We start from the raw sequence: 20,936 nt of genomic DNA, 5'->3' as shown, positions 1-20,936 counted from the left end.
GGACTGCTGGTCTTATTATCACGTTGGTGCCCATCTGTTTCTGTGTGTTCATTCCTGACAGGAGCCCACATTTCGTGACCACCTGCCCTGGTTGTGAGTGAAAGGATGTGCTCTGGGACAAAGAGCTGCAGGTTGTCTGAAATGATTCATTTACACGCGTCTGAAATGGCTTCTGTCAATAGTTTGGAAGTTGGGGTCCTCTTCCCATCTGTGCTTTCAGAGAAGGATGATTCTGGTTCGAAACAAGGGCTGTACATTTGCCTGGTTGCTTTCTGTGGCAGGAACTTGTGCGTCGTGATGACGTCACCAGCTCTTTCCCAGTGTATCATAAAAGATGCACTGTGTGCATATATGTGTGAGATCGCATTATAGCATCTAATGCACCGGTACTGGTGCTCTCATTCATAGCTCATACTGGCACTGCTGCTCTCATTCATAGCTCATACTGGCACTGCTGCTCTCATTCATAGCTCATGCTGGCACTGCTGCACTCATTCATAACTCATACTGGCACTGCTGCTCTCATCAGCTCATACTGGCACTGCTGCCCTCATTCATAACTCATACTGGCACTGCTGCTCTCATTCATAGCTCATACTGGCACTGCTGCCCTCATTCAGAGCTCATACTGGCACTGCTGCTCTCATTCATAGCTCATACTGGCACTGCTGCTCTCATTCAGAGCTCATACTGGCACTGCTGCTCTCATTCATAGCTCATACCGGCACTGCTGCTCTCATTCATAGCTCATACTGGCACTGCTGCCCTCATTAATAACTCATACTGGCACTGCTGCTCTCATTCATAGCTCATACTGGCACTGCTGCCCTCATTCATAACTCATACTGGCACTGCTGCTCTCATTCAGAGCTCATACTGGCACTGCTGATCTCATTCAGAACTCATACTGGCACTGCTGCCCTCATTCATAACTCATACTGGCACTGCTGCACTCATTCAGAGCTCATACTGGCACTGCTACTCTCATTCATAGCTCATGCTGGCACTGCTGCTCTCATTCATAACTCATGCTGGCACTGCTGCTCTCATTCAGAGCTCATACTGGTACTGCTACTCTCATTCATAGCTCATGCTGGCACTGCTGCTCTCATTCATAGCTCATGCTGGCACTGCTTCTCTCATTCAGAGCTTATACTGGCACTGCTGCTCTCATTCAGAGCTCATACTGGCACTGGTGCACTCATTCATAGCTCATGCTGGAACTGCTGCACTCATTCATAGCTCATACTGGCGCTGCTGCACTCATTCATAGCTCATGCTGGCACTGCTGCTCTCATTCAGAGCTCATACTAGCACTGCTGCCCTCATTCATAGCTCATACTGGCACTGCTGCCCTCATTCATAACTCATACTGGCACTGCTGCTCTCATTCATAGCTCATACTGGCACTGCTGCTCTCATTCATAACTCATACTGGCACTGCTGCTCTCATTCAGAGCTCATACTGGCACTGCTGATCTCATTCAGAGCTCATACTGGCACTGCAGCCCTCATTCATAACTCATACTGGCACTGCTGCACACATTCAGAGCTCATACTGGCACTGCAACTCTCATTCATAGCTCATGCTGGCACTGCTACTCTCATTCATAACTCATGCTGGCACTGCTGCTCTCATTCAGAGCTCATACTGGCACTGCTACTCTCATTCATAGCTCATGCTGGCACTGCTGCTCTCATTCATAGCTCATGCTGGCACTGCTTCTCGCATTCAGAGCTCATACTGGCACTGCTGCTCTCATTCAGAGCTCATACTGGCACTGGTGCACTCATTCATAGCTCATGCTGGAACTGCTGCACTCATTCATAGCTCATACTGGCACTGCTGCTCTCATTCATAGCTCATGCTGGCATTGCTGCTCTCATTCAGAGCTCATACTAGCACTGCTGCTCTCATTCATAGCTCATGCTGGCACTGCTGCTCTCATTCAGAGCTCATGCTGGCACTGCTGCTCTCATTCATAGCTCATACTGGCACTGCTGCCCTCATTCATAGCTCATACTGGCACTGCTGCTCTCATTCATAGCTCATGCTGGCACTGCTGCTCTCATTCAGAGCTCATACTAGCACTGCTGCTCTCATTCATAGCTCATGCTGGCACTGCTGCTCTCATTCATAGCTCATACTGGCACTGCTGCGCTCATTCATAGCTCATACTGGCACTGCTGCTCTCATTCATAGCTCATGCTGGCACTGCTGCGCTCATTCATAGCTCATACTGGCACTGCTGCACTCATTCAGAGCTCATACTGGCACTGCTGCTCTCATTCATAGCTCATACTGGCACTGCTGCTCTCATAGCTCATACTGCCACTGCTGCGCTTATTCATAGCTCATACTGGCACTGCTGCGCTCATTCATAGCTCATGCTGGCACTGCTTCTCTCATTCAGAGCTCATACTGGCACTGGTGCACTCATTCATAGCTCATACTGGCACTGCTGCTCTCATTCATAGCTCATGCTGGCATTGCTGCTCTCATTCAGAGCTCATACTGGCACTGCTGCTCTCATTCATAGCTCATGCTGGCACTGCTGCTCTCATTCAGAGCTCATGCTGGCACTGCTGCTCTCATTCATAGCTCATACTGGCACTGCTGCCCTCATTCATAGCTCATACTGGCACTGCTGCTCTCATTCATAGCTCATGCTGGCACTGCTGCTCTCATTCAGAGCTCATACTAGCACTGCTGCTCTCATTCATAGCTCATGCTGGCACTGCTGCTCTCATTCATAGCTCATACTGGCACTGCTGCGCTCATTCATAGCTCATATTGGCACTGCTGCACTCATTCAGAGCTCATACTGGCACTGCTGCTCTCATTCATAGCTCATACTGGCACTGCTGCTCTCATAGCTCATACTGCCACTGCTGCGCTCATTCATAGCTCATACTGGCACTGCTGCTCTCATTCATAGCTCATGCTGGCACTGCTGCGCTCATTCATAGCTCATACTGCCACTGGTGTTCTCATTCATAGCTCATACTGGCACTGCTGCACTCATTCATAGCTCATACTGGCACTGCTGTTCTCATTCATAGCTCATACCGGCACTGCTGCACTCATTCATAGCTCATACTGGCACGACTGCTCTCATTCATAGCTCATACCCTGGCACTGCTGTTCTCATTCATAGCTCATACTGGCACTACTGTTCTCATTCATAGCTCATATCCTGGCATTGAAGGGGAATTTAGAATGTTTTCTCCAGCAGCTGGAGAACAACACTTTGTCACTATCTGATTAAGAAGTGTGATGCAGTTATTGCAGATGACAGCCCGTGCTTTTGATGCCTCATGCAGTTTAGTGGAGGTGACAGTATTGCCTTAAGATGCCTCATGCAGTTTAGTTGAGATGATAGCCTTGCCTCCAAATGCATCATGCAGGTTAGTGGAGGTGGTACCCTTGTCTTCAGATACCTCATGCAGGTTAGTGGAGGTGATAGCCTTGCCTTCAGAAGCCTCATGCAGTTTAGTGGAGGTGATAGCCTTGCCTTCAGATGCCTCATGCAGTTTAGTTGAGATGATAGCCTTGCCTCCAAATGCCTCATGCAGGTTAGTAGAGGTGGTACCCTTGTCTTCAGATGCCTCATGCAGGTTAGTGGCGGTGATAGCCTTGCCTTCAGATGCCTCATGCAGTTTAGTGGAGGTGATAGCCTTGCCTTCAGATGCCTCATGCAGTTTAGTGGAGCTGATAGCCTTGTCTTCAGATGCCTCATGCAGGTTAGTGGAGGTGATAGCCTTGCCTTCAGATGCCTCATGCAGTTTAGTGGAGGTGATAGCCTTGCCTTCAGATGCCTCATGCAGTTAAGTGGAGGTGATAGCCTTGTCTGTATATACCTCATGCAATTTAGTTGAAGAAATACCCTTGACTTTAGGTGTCTCATGCAATTAAGGCCAAGTGATAACCTTGCCCTCAGAAGCCTCATGAAGTTTACTGGAGGTGATAGCCTTGCCTCCAGATGCCTCATGCAGTTTAGCTGAAGAGATATCTTTGCCTTTAGATGCCTCATGCAGTTTAGTCAAAGTGACATACCTTGCCCTCAGATTAGTTTAGTTGAGGAGGTGATAGCCTTGCCTTCAGATGCCTCATGCAGTTTAGTGGAGGTGATATCCTTGCCTTTAGGTACCTCATGCAGTTTAGTGGAGGTGATATCCTTGCCTTTAGGTACCTCATGCAGTTTAGTGGAGGTGATAGCCTTGCCTTTGGATGCCTCGTGCAGTTTAGTTGAGGTGACACCATTCCCTTTAAATGCCTCAAGCGGTTCAGTAGAGATGATAGCATGCCTTTAGAGGCCTCATGCAGTTTAGTTGAGGAGGTGATAGTCTTGCCTTTAGAAGCCTCATGCATGTTGGTGGAGGTGGCACCCTTGTCTTCAAATGCCTCATGCAGTTTAGTGGAGGTGATAACCTTGCCTTCAGATGCCACATTTAGTTTAGTGGAAGTGTTAGCCTTGTCTGTATATACCTCATGCAGTTTAGTTGAAGAAATACCCTTGCCTTTTGGTGTCTCATGCAGTTAAGTCCAAGTGATAGCCTTGCCCTCAGATGACTCATGCAGTTTAGTTGAGGAGGTGATAGTCTTGCCTTCAGATGCTTCATGAAGTTTAGTGGAGGTGATAGCCGTGTCTTCAAATGCCTCATGTAGGTTAGTGGAGGTGATAGCCTTGCCCTCAGATGCCTCATGCAGTTTAGTGGAGGTAACATCCTTGCCTTTAAGTACCTCATGCAGGTTAGTGGAGGTGATAGCCTTGCCTTCAGATGTCTCATGCAGTTTAGGTGAGGTGACACCATTCTCTTTAGATGCCTCTTACTGTTCAGTAGAGATGATAGTCATGCCTTCAGAGGTCTCATGCAGTTTAGTTGTGGAGGTGATAGTCTTGCATTTAAATGCCTCATGCAAGTTAGTGGAGGTGGTACCCTTGTCTTCAGATGTCGCATGCAGTTTTGGGGAGGTGACACCATTGCCCGGAGATGCCTTATGCAGGTTAGGGGAGGTGATAGCCTTGCCTTCAGATGCCTCATGCAGGTTAGTGGAGGTGATAGCCTTGCCTTCAGATGCCTCCTGCAGTTTAGTGGAGCTGATAGCCTTGTCTTCAGATGCCTCATGCAGGTTAGTGGAGGTGATAGCCTTGCCTTCAGATGCCTCATGCAGTTTAGTGGAGGTGATAGCCTTGCCTTCAGATGCCTCATGCAGTTTAGTGGAGGTGATAGCCTTGTCTGTATATACCTCATGCAATTTAGTTGAAGAAATACCCTTGACTTTAGGTGTCTCATGCAATTAAGGCCAAGTGATAACCTTGCCCTCAGAAGCCTCATGAAGTTTACTGGAGGTGATAGCCTTGCCTCCAGATGCCTCATGCAGTTTAGCTAAAGAGATATCTTTGCCTTTAGATGCCTCATGCAGTTTAGTCAAAGTGACATACCTTGCCCTCAGATTAGTTTAGTTGAGGAGGTGATAGCCTTGCCTTCAGATGCCTCATGCAGTTTAGTGGAGGTGATAGCCTTGTCTTCAGATTCCTCATGCAGGTTAGTGGAGGTGACACAATTGCCTTCAGATGACTCATGCAGGTTAGTGGAGGTGGTACCCTTGTCTTCAGATGTCTCATGCAGTTTAGGGGAGGTGACACCATTGCCTTCAGATGCCTCATGCAGTTTAGCTGAAGAGATATCCTTGCCCTTAGATGACTCATGCAATTTAGCTGAAGAGATATCCTTGCCCTTAGATGCCTCGTGCAGTTTAGCTGAAGAGATATCCTTGCCTTCAAATGCCTCATGCACTTTAGTTGAGGTGATAGCCTTGCCTTCAGATCCCTCATGCAGGTTAGTGAAGGTGATACCCTTGCCTTTACAATCCAAATGCAGTTTAGTAGGAGTGATTTCTTTGCCTTTAGATACCTTATGCAGTTTGATTGAGGTAATAACCTTGCCTTCAGATGCCTCATTTAGTTTAGTGGAAGTGTTAGCCTTGTCTGTATATACCTTATGCAGTTTAGTTGAAGAAATACCCTTGCCTTTCGGTGTCTCATGCAGTTAAGTCCAAGTGATAGCCTTGCCCTCAGATGACTCATGCAGTTTAGTTGAGGAGGTGATAGTCTTGCCTTCAGATGCCTCATGCAGGTTAGTGGAGGTGATAGCCTTGCCTTCAGATGCCTCATGCAGTTTAGTGGAGGTGATAGCCTTGTCTTCAGATGCCTCATGCAGTTTAGTGGAGGTGATATCCTTGCCTTTAGGTACCTCATGCAGTTTAGTGGAGGTGATATCCTTGCCTTTAGGTACCTCATGCAGTTTAGTGGAGGTGATAGCCTTGCCTTTAGATGCCTCGTGCAGTTTAGTTGAGGTGACACCATTCCCTTTAAATGCCTCAAGCGGTTCAGTAGAGATGATAGCATGCCTTTAGAGGCCTCATGCAGTTTAGTTGAGGAGGTGATAGTCTTGCCTTTAGAAGCCTCATGCATGTTGGTGGAGGTGGCACCCTTGTCTTCAAATGCCTCATGCAGTTTAGTGGAGGTGATAACCTTGCCTTCAGATGCCACATTTAGTTTAGTGGAAGTGTTAGCCTTGTCTGTATATACCTCATGCAGTTTAGTTGAAGAAATACCCTTGCCTTTCGGTGTCTCATGCAGTTAAGTCCAAGTGATAGCCTTGCCCTCAGATGACTCATGCAGTTTAGTTGAGGAGGTGATAGTCTTGCCTTCAGATGCTTCATGAAGTTTAGTGGAGGTGATAGCTGTGTCTTCAAATGCCTCACGCAGGTTAGTGGAGGTGATAGCCTTGCCTTCAGATGCCTCATGCAGTTTAGTGGAGGTGATATCCTTGCCTTTAGGTACCTCATGCAGTTTAGTGGAGGTGATAACCTTGCCCTCAGAAGCCTCATGAAGTTTACTGGAGGTGATAGCCTTGCCTCCAGATGCCTCATGCAGTTTAGCTAAAGAGATATCTTTGCCTTTAGATGCCTCATGCAGTTTAGTCAAAGTGACATACCTTGCCCTCAGATTAGTTTAGTTGAGGAGGTGATAGCCTTGCCTTCAGATGCCTCATGCAGTTTAGTGGAGGTGATAGCCTTGTCTTCAGATTCCTCATGCAGGTTAGTGGAGGTGACACAATTGCCTTCAGATGACTCATGCATGTTAGTGGAGGTGGTACCCTTGTCTTCAGATGTCTCATGCAGTTTAGGGGAGGTGACACCATTGCCTTCAGATGCCTCATGCAGTTTAGCTGAAGAGATATCCTTGCCCTTAGATGACTCATGCAATTTAGCTGAAGAGATATCCTTGCCCTTAGATGCCTCGTGCAGTTTAGCTGAAGAGATATCCTTGCCTTCAAATGCCTCATGCACTTTAGTTGAGGTGATAGCCTTGCCTTCAGATCCCTCATGCAGGTTAGTGAAGGTGATACCCTTGCCTTTACAATCCAAATGCAGTTTAGTAGGAGTGATTTCTTTGCCTTTAGATACCTTATGCAGTTTGATTGAGGTAATAACCTTGCCTTCAGATGCCTCATTTAGTTTAGTGGAAGTGTTAGCCTTGTCTGTATATACCTTATGCAGTTTAGTTGAAGAAATACCCTTGCCTTTCGGTGTCTCATGCAGTTAAGTCCAAGTGATAGCCTTGCCCTCAGATGACTCATGCAGTTTAGTTGAGGAGGTGATAGTCTTGCCTTCAGATGCCTCATGCAGGTTAGTGGAGGTGATAGCCTTGCCTTCAGATGCCTCATGCAGTTTAGTGGAGGTGATAGCCTTGTCTTCAGATGCCTCATGCAGTTTAGTGGAGGTGATATCCTTGCCTTTAGGTACCTCATGCAGTTTAGTGGAGGTGATATCCTTGCCTTTAGGTACCTCATGCAGTTTAGTGGAGGTGATAGCCTTGCCTTTAGATGCCTCGTGCAGTTTAGTTGAGGTGACACCATTCCCTTTAAATGCCTCAAGCGGTTCAGTAGAGATGATAGCATGCCTTTAGAGGCCTCATGCAGTTTAGTTGAGGAGGTGATAGTCTTGCCTTTAGAAGCCTCATGCATGTTGGTGGAGGTGGCACCCTTGTCTTCAAATGCCTCATGCAGGTTAGTGGAGGTGATAACCTTGCCTTCAGATGCCACATTTAGTTTAGTGGAAGTGTTAGCCTTGTCTGTATATACCTCATGCAGTTTAGTTGAAGAAATACCCTTGCCTTTCGGTGTCTCATGCAGTTAAGTCCAAGTGATAGCCTTGCCCTCAGATGACTCATGCAGTTTAGTTGAGGAGGTGATAGTCTTGCCTTCAGATGCTTCATGAAGTTTAGTGGAGGTGATAGCCGTGTCTTCAAATGCCTCACGCAGGTTAGTGGAGGTGATAGCCTTGCCTTCAGATGCCTCATGCAGTTTAGTGGAGGTGATATCCTTGCCTTTAGGTACCTCATGCAGTTTAGTGGAGGTGATAGCCTTGCCTTTAGATGCCTCATGCAGTTTAGTTGAGGTGTCCCCATTCCCTTTGGATGCCTCGGGCGGGTCAGTAGAGATGATCGTCATGCCTTCAGAGGCCTCATGCAGTTTAGTTGAGGAGGTGATAGTCTTGCCTTTAGATGCCTCATGCAGGTTAGTGGAGGTGTTACCCTTGTCTTCAGATGTCTGATGCAGTTTAGGGGAGGTGACACCATTGCCTTCAGATGCCTCATGCAGTTTAGTGGAGGTGATATCCTTGCCTCCAAATGCCTCATGAGGTTTAGTGGAGTTGATATCTTTTCCTTCAGATGCCTCATGTAGTTTATTGAGGTGATATCCTTGCTTCCAGATGCCTCATGCAGTTAAGTACAGGTGATAGCCTTGCATTTAGATGCGTCATGCAATTTAGCTGAAGAAATATCCTTGCCCTTAGATGCCTCATGCAGTTTAGCTGAAGAGATATCCTTGCCTTCAAATGCCTCATGCACTTTAGTTGAGGTGATAGCCTTGCCTTAAGATGCCTCATGCAGTTTAGTTGAGGTGATAGCCTTGCCTTCAGATGCCTCATGCAGGTTAGTGACAGTGATACCCTTGCCTTTACAATCCAAATGCAGTTTCGTGGGGGTGATATCTTTGCCTTTAGATCCCTCATGCAGTTTGATTGAGGTGATAGCCTTGCCTTCAGATGCCTCATTTAGTTTAGTGGAAGTGTTAGCCTTGTCTGTTTATAAGTCATGCAGTTTAGTTGAAGAAATACCCTTGCCTTTAGGTGTCTCATGCAGTTAAGTCCAAGTGATAACCTTGCCCTTAGATGCCTCAGGAAGTTTAGTGGAGGTGATAGCCTTGCCTCCAGATGCCTCATGCAGTTTAGCTGAAGAGATATCTCTGCCTTTAGAGGCCTCATGTAGCTTAGTCAAAGTGACATACCTTGCCCTCAGATGACTCATGCAGTTTAGTTGAGGAGGTGATAGTCTTGCCTTCAGATGCCTCATGCAGTTTAGTGGAGATGATAGCCTTGCCTTCAGATGCCTCATGCAGTTTAGTGGAGGTGATATCCTTGCCTTTCGGTACCTCATGCAGTTCAGTGGAGGCGATAGCCTTGCCTCTGGATGCCTCATGCAGTTTAGTTGAGGTGACACCATTCCCTTTAGATGCCTCGTGCGGTTCAGTAGAGATGATAGTCATGCCTTCAGAGGCCTCATGCAGTTTAGTTGAGAAGGTGATAATCTTGCCTTTAGATGCCTCATGCAGGTTAGGATTGGTGGTACCCTCGTCTTTAGATGTCTCATGCAGTTTAGTTGAGGTGATATCCTTGCCTCCAGATGACTCATACTGATTAGTTGAGTTGATAGCCTTTCTTTAGATGCCTCATACAATTTAGTTGAGGTGACACCATTGCCTTCAGATGTCTAATGCAGTTTAGGGAAGGTGACACCATTGCCTTCAGATGCCCCATGTAATTTAGTGGAGGCGATAACCTTGTCTTCATGTGCCTCATGCAGTTTAGGGGAGGTGACACCATTGCCTTCAGATGCCTAATACAATTTAGTTGAGGTGATAGCCTTGCCTTTAGATACCTCATGTAGTTTAGTTGAGGTGACACCATTCCCTTTAGATGCCTTGTGCGGTTCAGTAGAGATGATAGTCATGCCTTCAGAGGCCCTTATGCAGTTATGCGTCATGCAGTGTAGTGGATTGGTCAATTGTTGATCTAGAATCCTTGAAATACATATAACTCATCTTATCAGGTATCTGCTGTGTTTCAAGTACAGCACTAACACTGCACCAATCCATGGGGTGAATAACCAAAGCCTTTAAGAAGCACAGAATCTCCCCTCTCACCTGCAAAACAGTATTACTGCAAGTCAATTGTGTATAAGTGATGTGTCTAATTGAGGTGGTACCAGTGTCTGCTGAAACGACCATGAGAATACTACTTACCCCTCACATGGCATCTGACAGAGAAAAGCTTTCTGCAGTACATTGTATAGCCCACAACATGGTCCAAAACGTGGGAGCAGAGTCACCAAAGCCAGGTAATCATTACTTCTGAAAATATTTACACTGATAGTTTCATTTTCTCCATGATTCTGCGTCTAGCCGCAGGAGTAGGTAAACAACAAAACCAAAAACAGTTTGAACTTGCAACTATCAAATATGATGACGCTGCTCACCAAGCAACCAAGGAGCCTTCAATGGAGGGTTTGTTGAAATGTGGCGTTGATTATCCTATTCCCTGATGACATGTTTTGAGCCAAGCCTGGGCCGTCTTCAGAGTCTCACAGGATCGCAGTCCCAATGGAGACCTGAAGAAGGGCCAGGCTTGACCCGAAACGTGTTGACAGTGAAAGCATGGAATATGCCGATCAATGTTACTGCATCATTTTTAATGATTATAAATAGCACAATATAACAAATTCTCCATTAAAATGCCCTTGGTTGTATGCTAGTTATAAAACTACAAGCATAAGCCACGGGTTCCTACTGCTAGACCTACTCTGAACACACTCCCACAGTGTCACCCACAGCACAACACTGAAATCTAATAGATGTGACTTCTAGAACACCCTTCTCTCATCCAAGCACTAAAGGTAATACCCACCAGCTTCCGCAAAGTGCTGGGGGACCTAACAAGAGCTTGGAAAGTGCTATACAAGTGGCGTAATCCAATGCAATGTAATTGCTAAATTGATTGGTACATGGAACTATTTAATCCCCAAAATTGTGTTGGTCCCCTCACTGAATTTTTGATAGCTATCATCATTCCTATTTCCTCTAGCTTGGTTGATTGCATCCGTGACAGTTCTGTTGTTGAGAGCGTGTCCCTCTCGCAGGACTGGGCCTTTTCTTCAGCCTCTTGCTTTGTTCTCAGCAGTGCATTCAGAGCCCTGGGTAGCATCAGAGTTATTCAGGCGCCTCAAGTGTCACTCATTGGGAGTGAGTCTCACAGTTGGGAAGGCGGTCCCAAGCACATCAGGGGTGGAATTAAAGTTCTCTGAAATGAACAGGACGATGCTGCATAAACCTTTTCTTGAAGCAGTTCACACATCTTCTGAAATGTCAGAAAATGGGTCATATATAATTAGAGTCATATGTGAACTGAGGATAAATGAGATGTATGGACTTCACCCCCACCTGGATAGGTCCAAGCACTTAAATGTACTGTGAGCCTCAAACGTTGCACATTTGTTTAAACTGTAGCAATTTACCTCCGATATTTGGGGCATATTTACCAAAGAGTTGCGTCCCCTTGTGCTACGCATCGGGGTGCAAGAGCGACGCAACTCTTAAGGTAGATTTACCAAGCTACAAAAGGCCACCTTGTTTGGCCCTGCTTGGCTTGATCAATCTGGAGTAATGCAATGCCGTGGAAATCCCAGCCTGGCATTACTCTGCCCCAGGGAGGCATTCCACTGGTGGAGCGTGGGTGTTCCCACGCATCCAGCCATGGATTTTGGTGCACTCTCAGATTTACCAACACTGATAGACATGGAAATAACGCCAAAATGCGACACCTCCCCAGGTGAGGCATATCAAGGAGAAATATCTTTATTTTCCTCATTACTTCCTCTTTCTATGTGTGCTGCATTCTTGCACCATGGTGCAAGGGTGCCTGCGTTGGTGCTAGGCAGCACATTGTGCATCAGTGCAGGGAAAAGACAGGAATGCGACGTACTATGTTCAGCACTGCACATTCCTGCCCTTTCCCTATCACGCCGCGCTGCAAGGTGCCCCTGCGTGTCCTAGACGTCTGAGTACACATTTGAGGCTGGTTGTATGACAAGGCAGTGGTAGGTGACCATCTGCTGCCCCCTCTTCAGTGAGCACTGGATATACCCTAGACAACAGTAAGGCCCATATTTATCACAATGTTGTGTCGTCCTTGCACCACGCAAGGGGGTGGAAAGGCGACGCAACACTAAAGTCAGATTTATCAAGCCAAACAAGGCCACCTTGTGTGGCCCTGCGTGGCTCGATAAATCTTATGTAACTCAACGGAGCGCATATTGCTGCCCTGCGTTACTCTGCGGCAGGGAGGCGTTCCATGGGTGAGGCGTGGGTGTTCCCACGCATCCACCCGCGGATTGTGGTGCATTCCCAGATTAGCCATTAGTGGTAGACCTGGGAATGTGTCAAACTGCTTTAAATATCTTTATTTCTCCTTGTTTTTTTTCTCTTTCAATATGTGCTGCGTTCTGCAGCACTCCTAGGAAGAGGTAAAAGCCTCTCAGGATTGTTTCTGCACAGGAAGGTGCCCCTTCCTGCACAAAAACAAACCTGCTCACAATGCAGACAACCCTGCACCATGGTGCCAGCGCTAAGAAAGGACAGGAATGCATCTTCTAATGTTAAATATGGAAAGTTCCTGCCCTGAAATAATAATAAATCTGCCCCGTAGTGTTGAGGCAGCAGACGCCCAGACCTCAGGTGCATCAACCCTGGTCTGCGAAGGCAACACCTGCGTGCTTCAGCCTTTGTGTTCACTCATCTGAAGTTTGCGTTGTGCAGGTACCAGGTCCGAGAGGTTTGTGAACCTGTTCTACAGGTCCCAGCCCTGCCCCAATAACAAGAATCTAGGCATACTGGTTGGACTTCATATCTGGTAACAATACCTCAGCGGGGGGGTGCAAGCGTGGCGCCGACCTTTACTCACCACATGAAAGTACAATATGCACCTTCGAGGAAATGCAGTAACGATACTTCCAAATCAGCTGGGGAATCCCCGCTCCTAGCCTCAGGGAGCTGTGCAGAAGGGACACAGCAGCAATGCATGGCATTTACTGGTTGGGATGGATGCAGCAGCAATGCATGCCATTTACTTGTTGAGAGGGACGCAGCAGAAATGCATGGAATTTACTGGTTGAGAGGGACGCAGCAGCAATCACAGCAGCAGTGCATGGCATTTACTGGTTGAGAGGGACCCAGCAGCAGTGCATGGCATTTACTGGTTGAAAGGGACGCAGAAGCAGTGCATGGCAGTAACTGTTTGAGAGGGACGCAGCATCAATGCATGGCATTTACTGGTTGAGAGGGATGCAGCATCAATGCATGGCATTCACTGGTTGAAAGGGACCCAGCAGCAGTGCATGGCAGTAACTGTTTGAGAGGGACACAGCAGCAATGCATGGAATTTACTGGTTGAGAGGGACGCAGCAGCAGTGCATGGCATGTACTGGTTGAGAGGGGTGCATCAGCAGTGCTTGGCATTTACTGGTTGAGAGGGACGCAGTAGCAGTGCATGGCATTTACTGGTTGAGAGGGACGCAGCAGCAATGCATGGCATTTACTGGTTGAGAGGGACGCAGCAGCAGTGCATGGCATTTACTGGTTGAGAGGGACACAGCAGCAATGCATGGCATTTACTGGTTGAGAGGGACGCAGCAGCAATGCATGGCATTCACTGGTTGAGAGGGACGCAGCAGCAATGCATGGCCTTTACTGGTTGAGAGGGACACAGCAGCAATGCATGGCATTTACTGGTTGAGAGGGACCCAGCAGCAGTGCATGGCAGTAACTGTTTGAGAGGGACACAGCAGCAATGCATGGCATTTACTGGTTGAGAGGGACGCAGCAGCAATGCATGGCATTTACTGGTTGAGAGGGACGCAGCAGCAGTGCATGGCATTCACTGGTTGAGAGGGACGCAGCAGCAATGCATGGCATTTACTGGTTGAGAGGGACACAGCAGCAATGCATGGCATTTACTGGTTGAAAGGGACCCAGCAGCAGTGCATGGCAGTAACTGTTTGAGAGGGACACAGCAGCAATGCATGGCATTTACTGGTTGAGAGGGACCCAGCAGCAGTGCATGGCATTTACTGGTTGAGAGGGACGCCGAAAAGCAGTAAAGTTAGACTTTTCATCTAATTTAGACTTTTAGTCTAACTACCTTTGTGAATACAAATAGGCTGACGTCTGTCATTCAGACTATAATACAACGCAACCAGAATGGCCTCATGCACGCGCCACTGTCTAAGGCATCTAGATGTTGCTTTTGAGAGATCCCAGGACTATAATGAGCAGAGAACCCTTCTCTCAATTGATTCCTAGGACTTCAGTGTTATCAATTAGCCCTTTATGTTTCCACTCCTTGACCAGGTGACCTTTGGTCGGTTCTTTCAGAGGGATGTCCGAATTCTCTATACCTGGGCAACAGTCATAGCCAATGAAGTTCTCCCGACTCCCTTCGATGTACCAAGGGGAGCGAAGCAGGTTTACGCCTCCATTCACTGTTGTTTTCACTCACCATTGATGGATCCGTTGTGATGTCCAGATCAGTGGACTTGGCTGAGGCTCTTCTAGGGAGGACAGACTTCTGCTAAATGCGGATAATACACTGGTATATTATTACGGGGCCCAAACACCCTCTGCCCAGATTGGATTGCATATTGAGGGCATATTTACAAGCCCCGTGGCGCAGGGCAGTGCAGCGAGTGACCTTGCTGCGTTGCCCTGCACGACAGGGAAAGGGCAGAAATGCACTGTGTTTACAAGATGCAGTGTATTCCTGTTCTTCCCCCCTGCGCTGGTGCACAAAGTGCTGCCTAGCGCCAACACAGGCACCCTTGCACCATGGCTGCCTAGCGCCAACACAGGCACCCTTGCACCATGGCTGCCTAGCGCCACCACAGGCACCCTTGCACCATGGCTGCCTAACGCCAACACAGGCACCCTTGCACCATGGCTGCCTAGTGCCAACACAGGCACCCTTGAACAATGGTGCAAGGGTTCATGCGTAGTCGGCTGCAGGAAGGGACACCTTCCTGCACATAAACAATCCAAAGAGGCATTTTCTTCTTTCTATGTGTGCTGCAGAAGAGAAGAAAGAGGAAAAATCGGGATGAAATAAATATATTTCTCCTTGTTACGCCTCCCGTGCGAGGTGTACAGTTTTGACGCATTCCCCGGTTTACAGATTCTTCTAAATCTGAGAATGCATCAAAACCCATGGGTGTTGTGTGGGAACACTCACGGCAATGCTTTTTGCATGCCTCCCTCACACAGCGTAAGGCAATGCAGTGACTTGCACTTTGTTGCTTAAACAATATCTTCAAGACCATAAAAAGCCAAGCAAGGTGGCTATGCGTGGCCTTGAAGATATGGGTCTGCACTATGCGCCGCCATGTTTGTCATACAAAGTGATGACTGGATGCACACAGGGCTTGTAAATATGCCCCTAGGTACATTTGGTGACGTCTCCGGCCTTATGGGTAATTTGAAAAAATCAGTCTATACGCTGGTGACAAGCAATATGGGAACTAACTACTCTACAGAAAGTGGCGTATCACTTCAAACACCTTGGCATGCAGATACCCTGAACCGACCATCGTACGTGGGAGGTCAACACAGAAGCTTTACTGTCCTGAATCACACAGGACCTGATGGCGCGGGGTCCCTGCCGCTCAGTGTCGCCAGCTGGGACGCATGCTTGAAAATGATGTCACTTCCTAGCCTGCTCTATAGGATGCAGAATTACCCATCTGTAATCTGGACCTCCACATTCAATCCTCCATGACACCCTCTTTATGGGTGGGCGGACATTCCTGTATCGCTTTCTGTAAGTGTGTCCTCTCAATCTATGATGGGGGACTGAGATTGACAGATATTAAATTATGTCATTTGGTTGGGCAATTGAGACCCTTAAATGGCTGGGTACTTGCGGATGAAGATGACCCCTGTATAGCTCCACATCTGGATTATATTAGGACTTATGGTATACTCAGTCTGCTCTATACCCTGTACAAGCTTCGAAACCTTCCACAGGCCACAAACACAACCTTATCATGTTGGCCCCTGACGCTCTGGTGGATGGCCGGGGGTCCCGACTGCAGAAACCCAACTATGGCAGGGCACATGGCTTCGACACAGTGGGTCTCCATGGCTTTCGTCACTGGGACATTATAGCTATCTCCAGGATTGGAGACACATGCAGATCATTTACACAAATGGTCAAATTTACGACAACCGTAAATCCCAGTTCCATCGATACTTGCTCTGCACGTTCATGTCCAAGGGGGAGGCAACCTCCCGGAATATAAACCTTTTCGAAACCCACTTAGCATCATCAATACTCGTAAGAAAGAAAAATCTCAAATTTACTTAACGCTAGGGAGTAAATACCTTGAACCCGCTTATGCAGCAGCGCAATAGATGGGAACTAGGGTGAAGATTTATCATTCTTTCACATAGCGCAATGAAGCGAGCCACCTTGCTGAGCTGCGTGAAGGGGAAAGGGTAGGAACGAGCCGTATTTACCATCACAGGGATACTTTCCTGCACAAAAACAATCCCGAGAGGCGTCTGCGTGACTCGGAATAATTCAGATGAGGTATCTGCACTGACTTTACCACCACCCCATGAGACAAAGTAAAACAAGAGCGGGAATAGGTCAACGTTGCTGAAGATGTAGAGATGAAATGTCTGGACCTGCTCAAAAATCCAAAACTAATGGTTACGAATACGCAGCATCTCAGCCAGGGTCTGGCAGAAACATTAGATCAGATCCTGAGATGGCTGTCATGGGGCTTGATGGATGAATGGGGAGGCTCGAGATGTGTAAGACTCTTTGTGGCAACTGCGTTGCTGGGTGAAAAACAGGATATTGCTTGATATTGATAATCAGAGATGACTTCCTCCATAAAGGAATGGGCACGAGCCATGGACTATGGTGCAACAATCGAAGAAGGCGTCTATGCCTCCAGAGGAGGACCTCAAAACTACCACTAGATCTGGGGCATGTGTTGGGACCATCACCAGGGTCTACAGGGAGTGCAGAATTATTAGGCAAATGAGTATTTTGACCACATCATCCTCTTTATGCATGTTGTCTTACTCCAAGCTGTATAGGCTCGAAAGCCTACTACCAATTAAGCATATTAGGTGATGTGCATCTCTGTAATGAGAAGGGGTGTGGTCTAATGACATCAACACCCTATATCAGGTGTGCATAATTATTAGGCAACTTCCTTTCCTTTGGCAAAATGGGTCAAAAGAAGGACTTGACAGGCTCAGAAAAGTCAAAAATAGTGAGATATCTTGCAGAGGGATGCAGCACTCTTAAAATTGCAAAGCTTCTGAAGCGTGATCATCGAACAATCAAGCGTTTCATTCAAAATAGTCAACAGGGTCGCAAGAAGCGTGTGGAAAAACCAAGGCGCAAAATAACTGCCCATGAACTGAGAAAAGTCAAGCGTGCAGCTGCCACGATGCCACTTGCCATCAGTTTGGCCATATTTCAGAGCTGCAACATCACTGGAGTGCCCAAAAGCACAAGGTGTGCAATACTCAGAGACATGGCCAAGGTAAGAAAGGCTGAAAGACGACCACCACTGAACAAGACACACAAGCTGAAACGTCAAGACTGGGCCAATAAATATCTCAAGACTGATTTTTCTAAGGTTTTATGGACTGATGAAATGAGAGTGAGTCTTGATGGGCCAGATGGATGGGCCCGTGGCTGGATTGGTAAAGGGCAGAGAGCTCCAGTCCGACTCAGACGCCAGCAAGGTGGAGGTGGAGTACTGGTTTGGGCTGGTATCATCAAAGATGAGCTTGTGGGGCCTTTTCGGGTTGAGGATGGAGTCAAGCTCAACTCCCAGTCCTACTGCCAGTTCCTGGAAGACACCTTCTTCAAGCAGTGGTACAGGAAGAAGTCTGCATCCTTCAAGAAAAACATGATTTTCATGCAGGACAATGCTCCATCACACGCGTCCAAGTACTCCACAGCGTGGCTGGCAAGAAAGGGTATAAAAGAAGGAAATCTAATGACATGGCCTCCTTGTTCACCTGATCTGAACCCCATTGAGAACCTGTGGTCCATCATCAAATGTGAGATTTACAAGGAGGGAAAACAGTACACCTCTCTGAACAGTGTCTGGGAGGCTGTGGTTGCTGCTGCATGCAATGTTGATGGTGAACAGATCAAAACACTGACAGAATCCATGGATGGCAGGCTTTTGAGTGTCCTTGCAAAGAAAGGTGGCTATATTGGTCACTGATTTGTTTTTGTTTTGTTTTTGAATGTCAGAAATGTATATTTGTGAATGTTGAGATGTTATATTGGTTTCACTGGTAATATTAAATAATTGAAATGGGTATATATTTGTTTTTTGTTAAGTTGCCTAATAATTATGCACAGTAATAGTCACCTGCACACACAGATATCCCCCTAACATAGCTAAAACTAAAAACAAACTAAAAACTACTTCCAAAAATATTCAGCTTTGATATTAATGAGTTTTTTGGGTTCATTGAGAACATGGTTGTTGTTCAATAATAAAATTAATCCTCAAAAATACAACTTGCCTAATAATTCTGCACTCCCTGTAAATCCTATGCAACAGTGAAACGGGGGGAACCCTCCACTGTGTACTGGCTGCCAGCTTCTGTGCTGTGCGCCTGCTGTATGTTGAATATCATTTAATTTTAAAAAATGAGGTGATACAGAGAGATAACACAAATCTTGAAGTCCCATAAGATGTTATGTGGAATGCTGGGGACTGGAAATTCATACTTAGGTTGCAGGTTTTACCCCAGGATTGATACCTTGCTGTACTTTGGTGGCCTAATTAGATCAAAACTGTACTTTAGCCAGATGCTGCCTTTAATGTATAGGACAGTGAAAGCACCACAGATTTCCCAGTAACTATTACAGGCCTATGGTATGAATATCCAACAAATGTTATAAGGCCTGTCACAGGTGAGACCCAATTCTTGCAGAGTGCCTTCTGCGACAGACTAACTGTGCTCACACAGGTATGCACAAGTGTGTGCTCCCGTGTTCACGTGTAACCAGCCCAGTGCCTCCTACCCTAGCTTACCAGCAGCCCTTATCTTAAAAAGCAGAGACTGGAGGTTAGCACGTGTGGTCCGATTGCATTGAATGAGACTCAGGTAGTGAGACTCGCTCACAGCAAAAGTCCACAAACAAGTTAGGATTTTGGAAGGCTACGCTGGGGAAGAGGGCTAGATGGTGAAGATGAAGCAGCCGGTGTTGAGAGGCCCGATGGACCGGGCAGGGTCTTGCGAGTTTTATGACGGAACCCTTTTGACTCCGAATGGACTCTGTAGAAGTGTGACCGACTGATGAAATGCGATGAAAGCTTTGTTTACAATGTAGAGTTCGCAGTTACACACAGAAGAATAAAGCCATGTAATATTCAGCTCCGTGTGTGGTGTAGTCGTTAAAGGGTGCCCAGGCTGGGGAAAACGCTACAGACCGGGTGAGATTCACCCGCAAGCCCACCTGTGAAAGTGTGCTGCTTCGGTCACTGTTGACAGAACTGTTTCTTGGGGCATTCAGAGTATCTGAGCTGGGGAACAAGAACTGATCGGATCCTGGAGTTGGATAGAACGTGGAGCACGCAGGGGCTAGGAAGGAGTAGCAAGACAGATCAGAAAGGGAAAGGGAGCGTGGTGTGGCTGTGAAGGTCAGAAGAGAGAGGGGGTTCGCCATGTTTACTGGCTTTGCAGATGTTTGAGAGTGCCCGGCTTGGAAGGCAGGCCAGTATTCAGACAGGATAGTGGTGCAAAGTTCTGGCAATAATGTGAAAACGCCTGAAGCTGGTGAGGTGCAAAGAGTTGGAATTTGGGGGACTTTCATTCCAGGTAGGAGCGTGAACAGAAGGCTACTGCCTAGGGTTCAGCATCAACAGATTGAAAGACTTGGGAAGACGGATGAGTACCTGTGTGTGGAGATACGTGCGGCAGGGGAACAGCGGGTTATAAGGTAAGCCTAACTACTCACAGATGAAGAAGAATCAGGTAGAAGGGTGAAGTGGGGAGATGTGAAAATTTGTGCGAGAAGTGGGCCAGAGAACAAACCGGACAACTATTCTGTGGTCAACTGCTGGGTTTGTTCAATAAAATCTAAAACTGTGGTGGCATGGTTTAGGTGGGATGACATGGGGGCAGCCGATGTCCACACTATGGGGCATTTTTACAGGCCCCGTGTGCTGCCAGTTCGTCACTTTTCATGACACTCGGTGGCACAGAGTGCAGATCCATATCTACAAGGCCACGCAAAGCCACTTTGCGTGGCTTTTCATGGCCTCTTAGATACTGTATAATGTAACACAGCGCAAGTCCCTGTGTTGCCTTACTCTGCACTAGGGGGGTGTTCCATGTGCGTTGCGTTGGGTTTTCCCACACAACACCCATGAGGTTTGACGCATTCCCAGATTTACAAGTACTTGTAAACCAGGGAATGCGTCAAGGTCCCCCTTGCTGCACAAAAATAATGCTGCCTACAGCGTAGACTCCCTTGCACCATGGAGCAAGGGCGACTGCATTGGCGCTAGGCACCAAATTGTGCGCCGGAGCTGGCTGGAAGAATAGGAATGCACTGTATCTCATAAATATGGCGCATTTCCGCCTTTTCAAATTGGCGTAGGGCAGAGCAGCAGAAAGACTCGGGCACTGCCCTGCACCAGTTTGTTGTAAATGTACCTCTATCACTTTAGGTGAGAAGGTGCAAATCAATATTCATGCAGTGGGGTAGT

The 20,936-nt window shown here is 47.2% G+C and overlaps 1 protein-coding gene across 1 annotated transcript; it reads right to left on the bottom strand.

Annotated features, from left to right (window-relative positions):
- Positions 1 to 4,831: 4,831 nt before the first annotated feature.
- On the bottom strand, positions 4,832 to 19,891 carry LOC138291703 (serine-rich adhesin for platelets-like). Its single transcript, XM_069230328.1, has 9 exons — positions 19,656 to 19,891; positions 9,364 to 9,793; positions 8,229 to 8,778; positions 7,636 to 7,932; positions 7,048 to 7,551; positions 6,716 to 6,949; positions 6,078 to 6,374; positions 5,490 to 5,993; positions 4,832 to 5,241 (listed from the first exon to the last, which is right to left on the bottom strand). The coding sequence occupies exons 1-9, from the start codon at positions 19,889 to 19,891 to the stop codon at positions 4,832 to 4,834; spliced, it is 3,462 nt and encodes a 1,153-aa protein (XP_069086429.1).
- Between the last annotated feature and the right edge of the window lie 1,045 nt (positions 19,892 to 20,936).

The sequence above is a fragment of the Pleurodeles waltl genome, chromosome 1_1 (assembly GCF_031143425.1).
Source record: "Pleurodeles waltl isolate 20211129_DDA chromosome 1_1, aPleWal1.hap1.20221129, whole genome shotgun sequence".
Classification (NCBI taxonomy): domain Eukaryota; kingdom Metazoa; phylum Chordata; class Amphibia; order Caudata; family Salamandridae; genus Pleurodeles; species Pleurodeles waltl.
This window is presented reverse-complemented; position numbering and strand designations above follow the sequence as displayed.

Excerpts from the sequence above, each read along its gene's own strand:
- LOC138291703 (XM_069230328.1), bottom strand. The coding sequence starts at position 19,891 with ATGGCGAACCCCCTCTCTCTTCTGACCTTCACAGCCACACCACGCTCC. Across the intron at positions 6,375-6,715 it reads ACTTCATGAAGCATCTGAAG|GGAATGGTGTCACCTCAACT; the intron begins GCAAGACTATCA and ends AGGCATTTAAAG. Across the intron at positions 5,994-6,077 it reads ACTGCATGAGTCATCTGAGG|ACAAGGCTAACACTTCCACT; the intron begins GCAAGGCTATCA and ends AGGTATATACAG.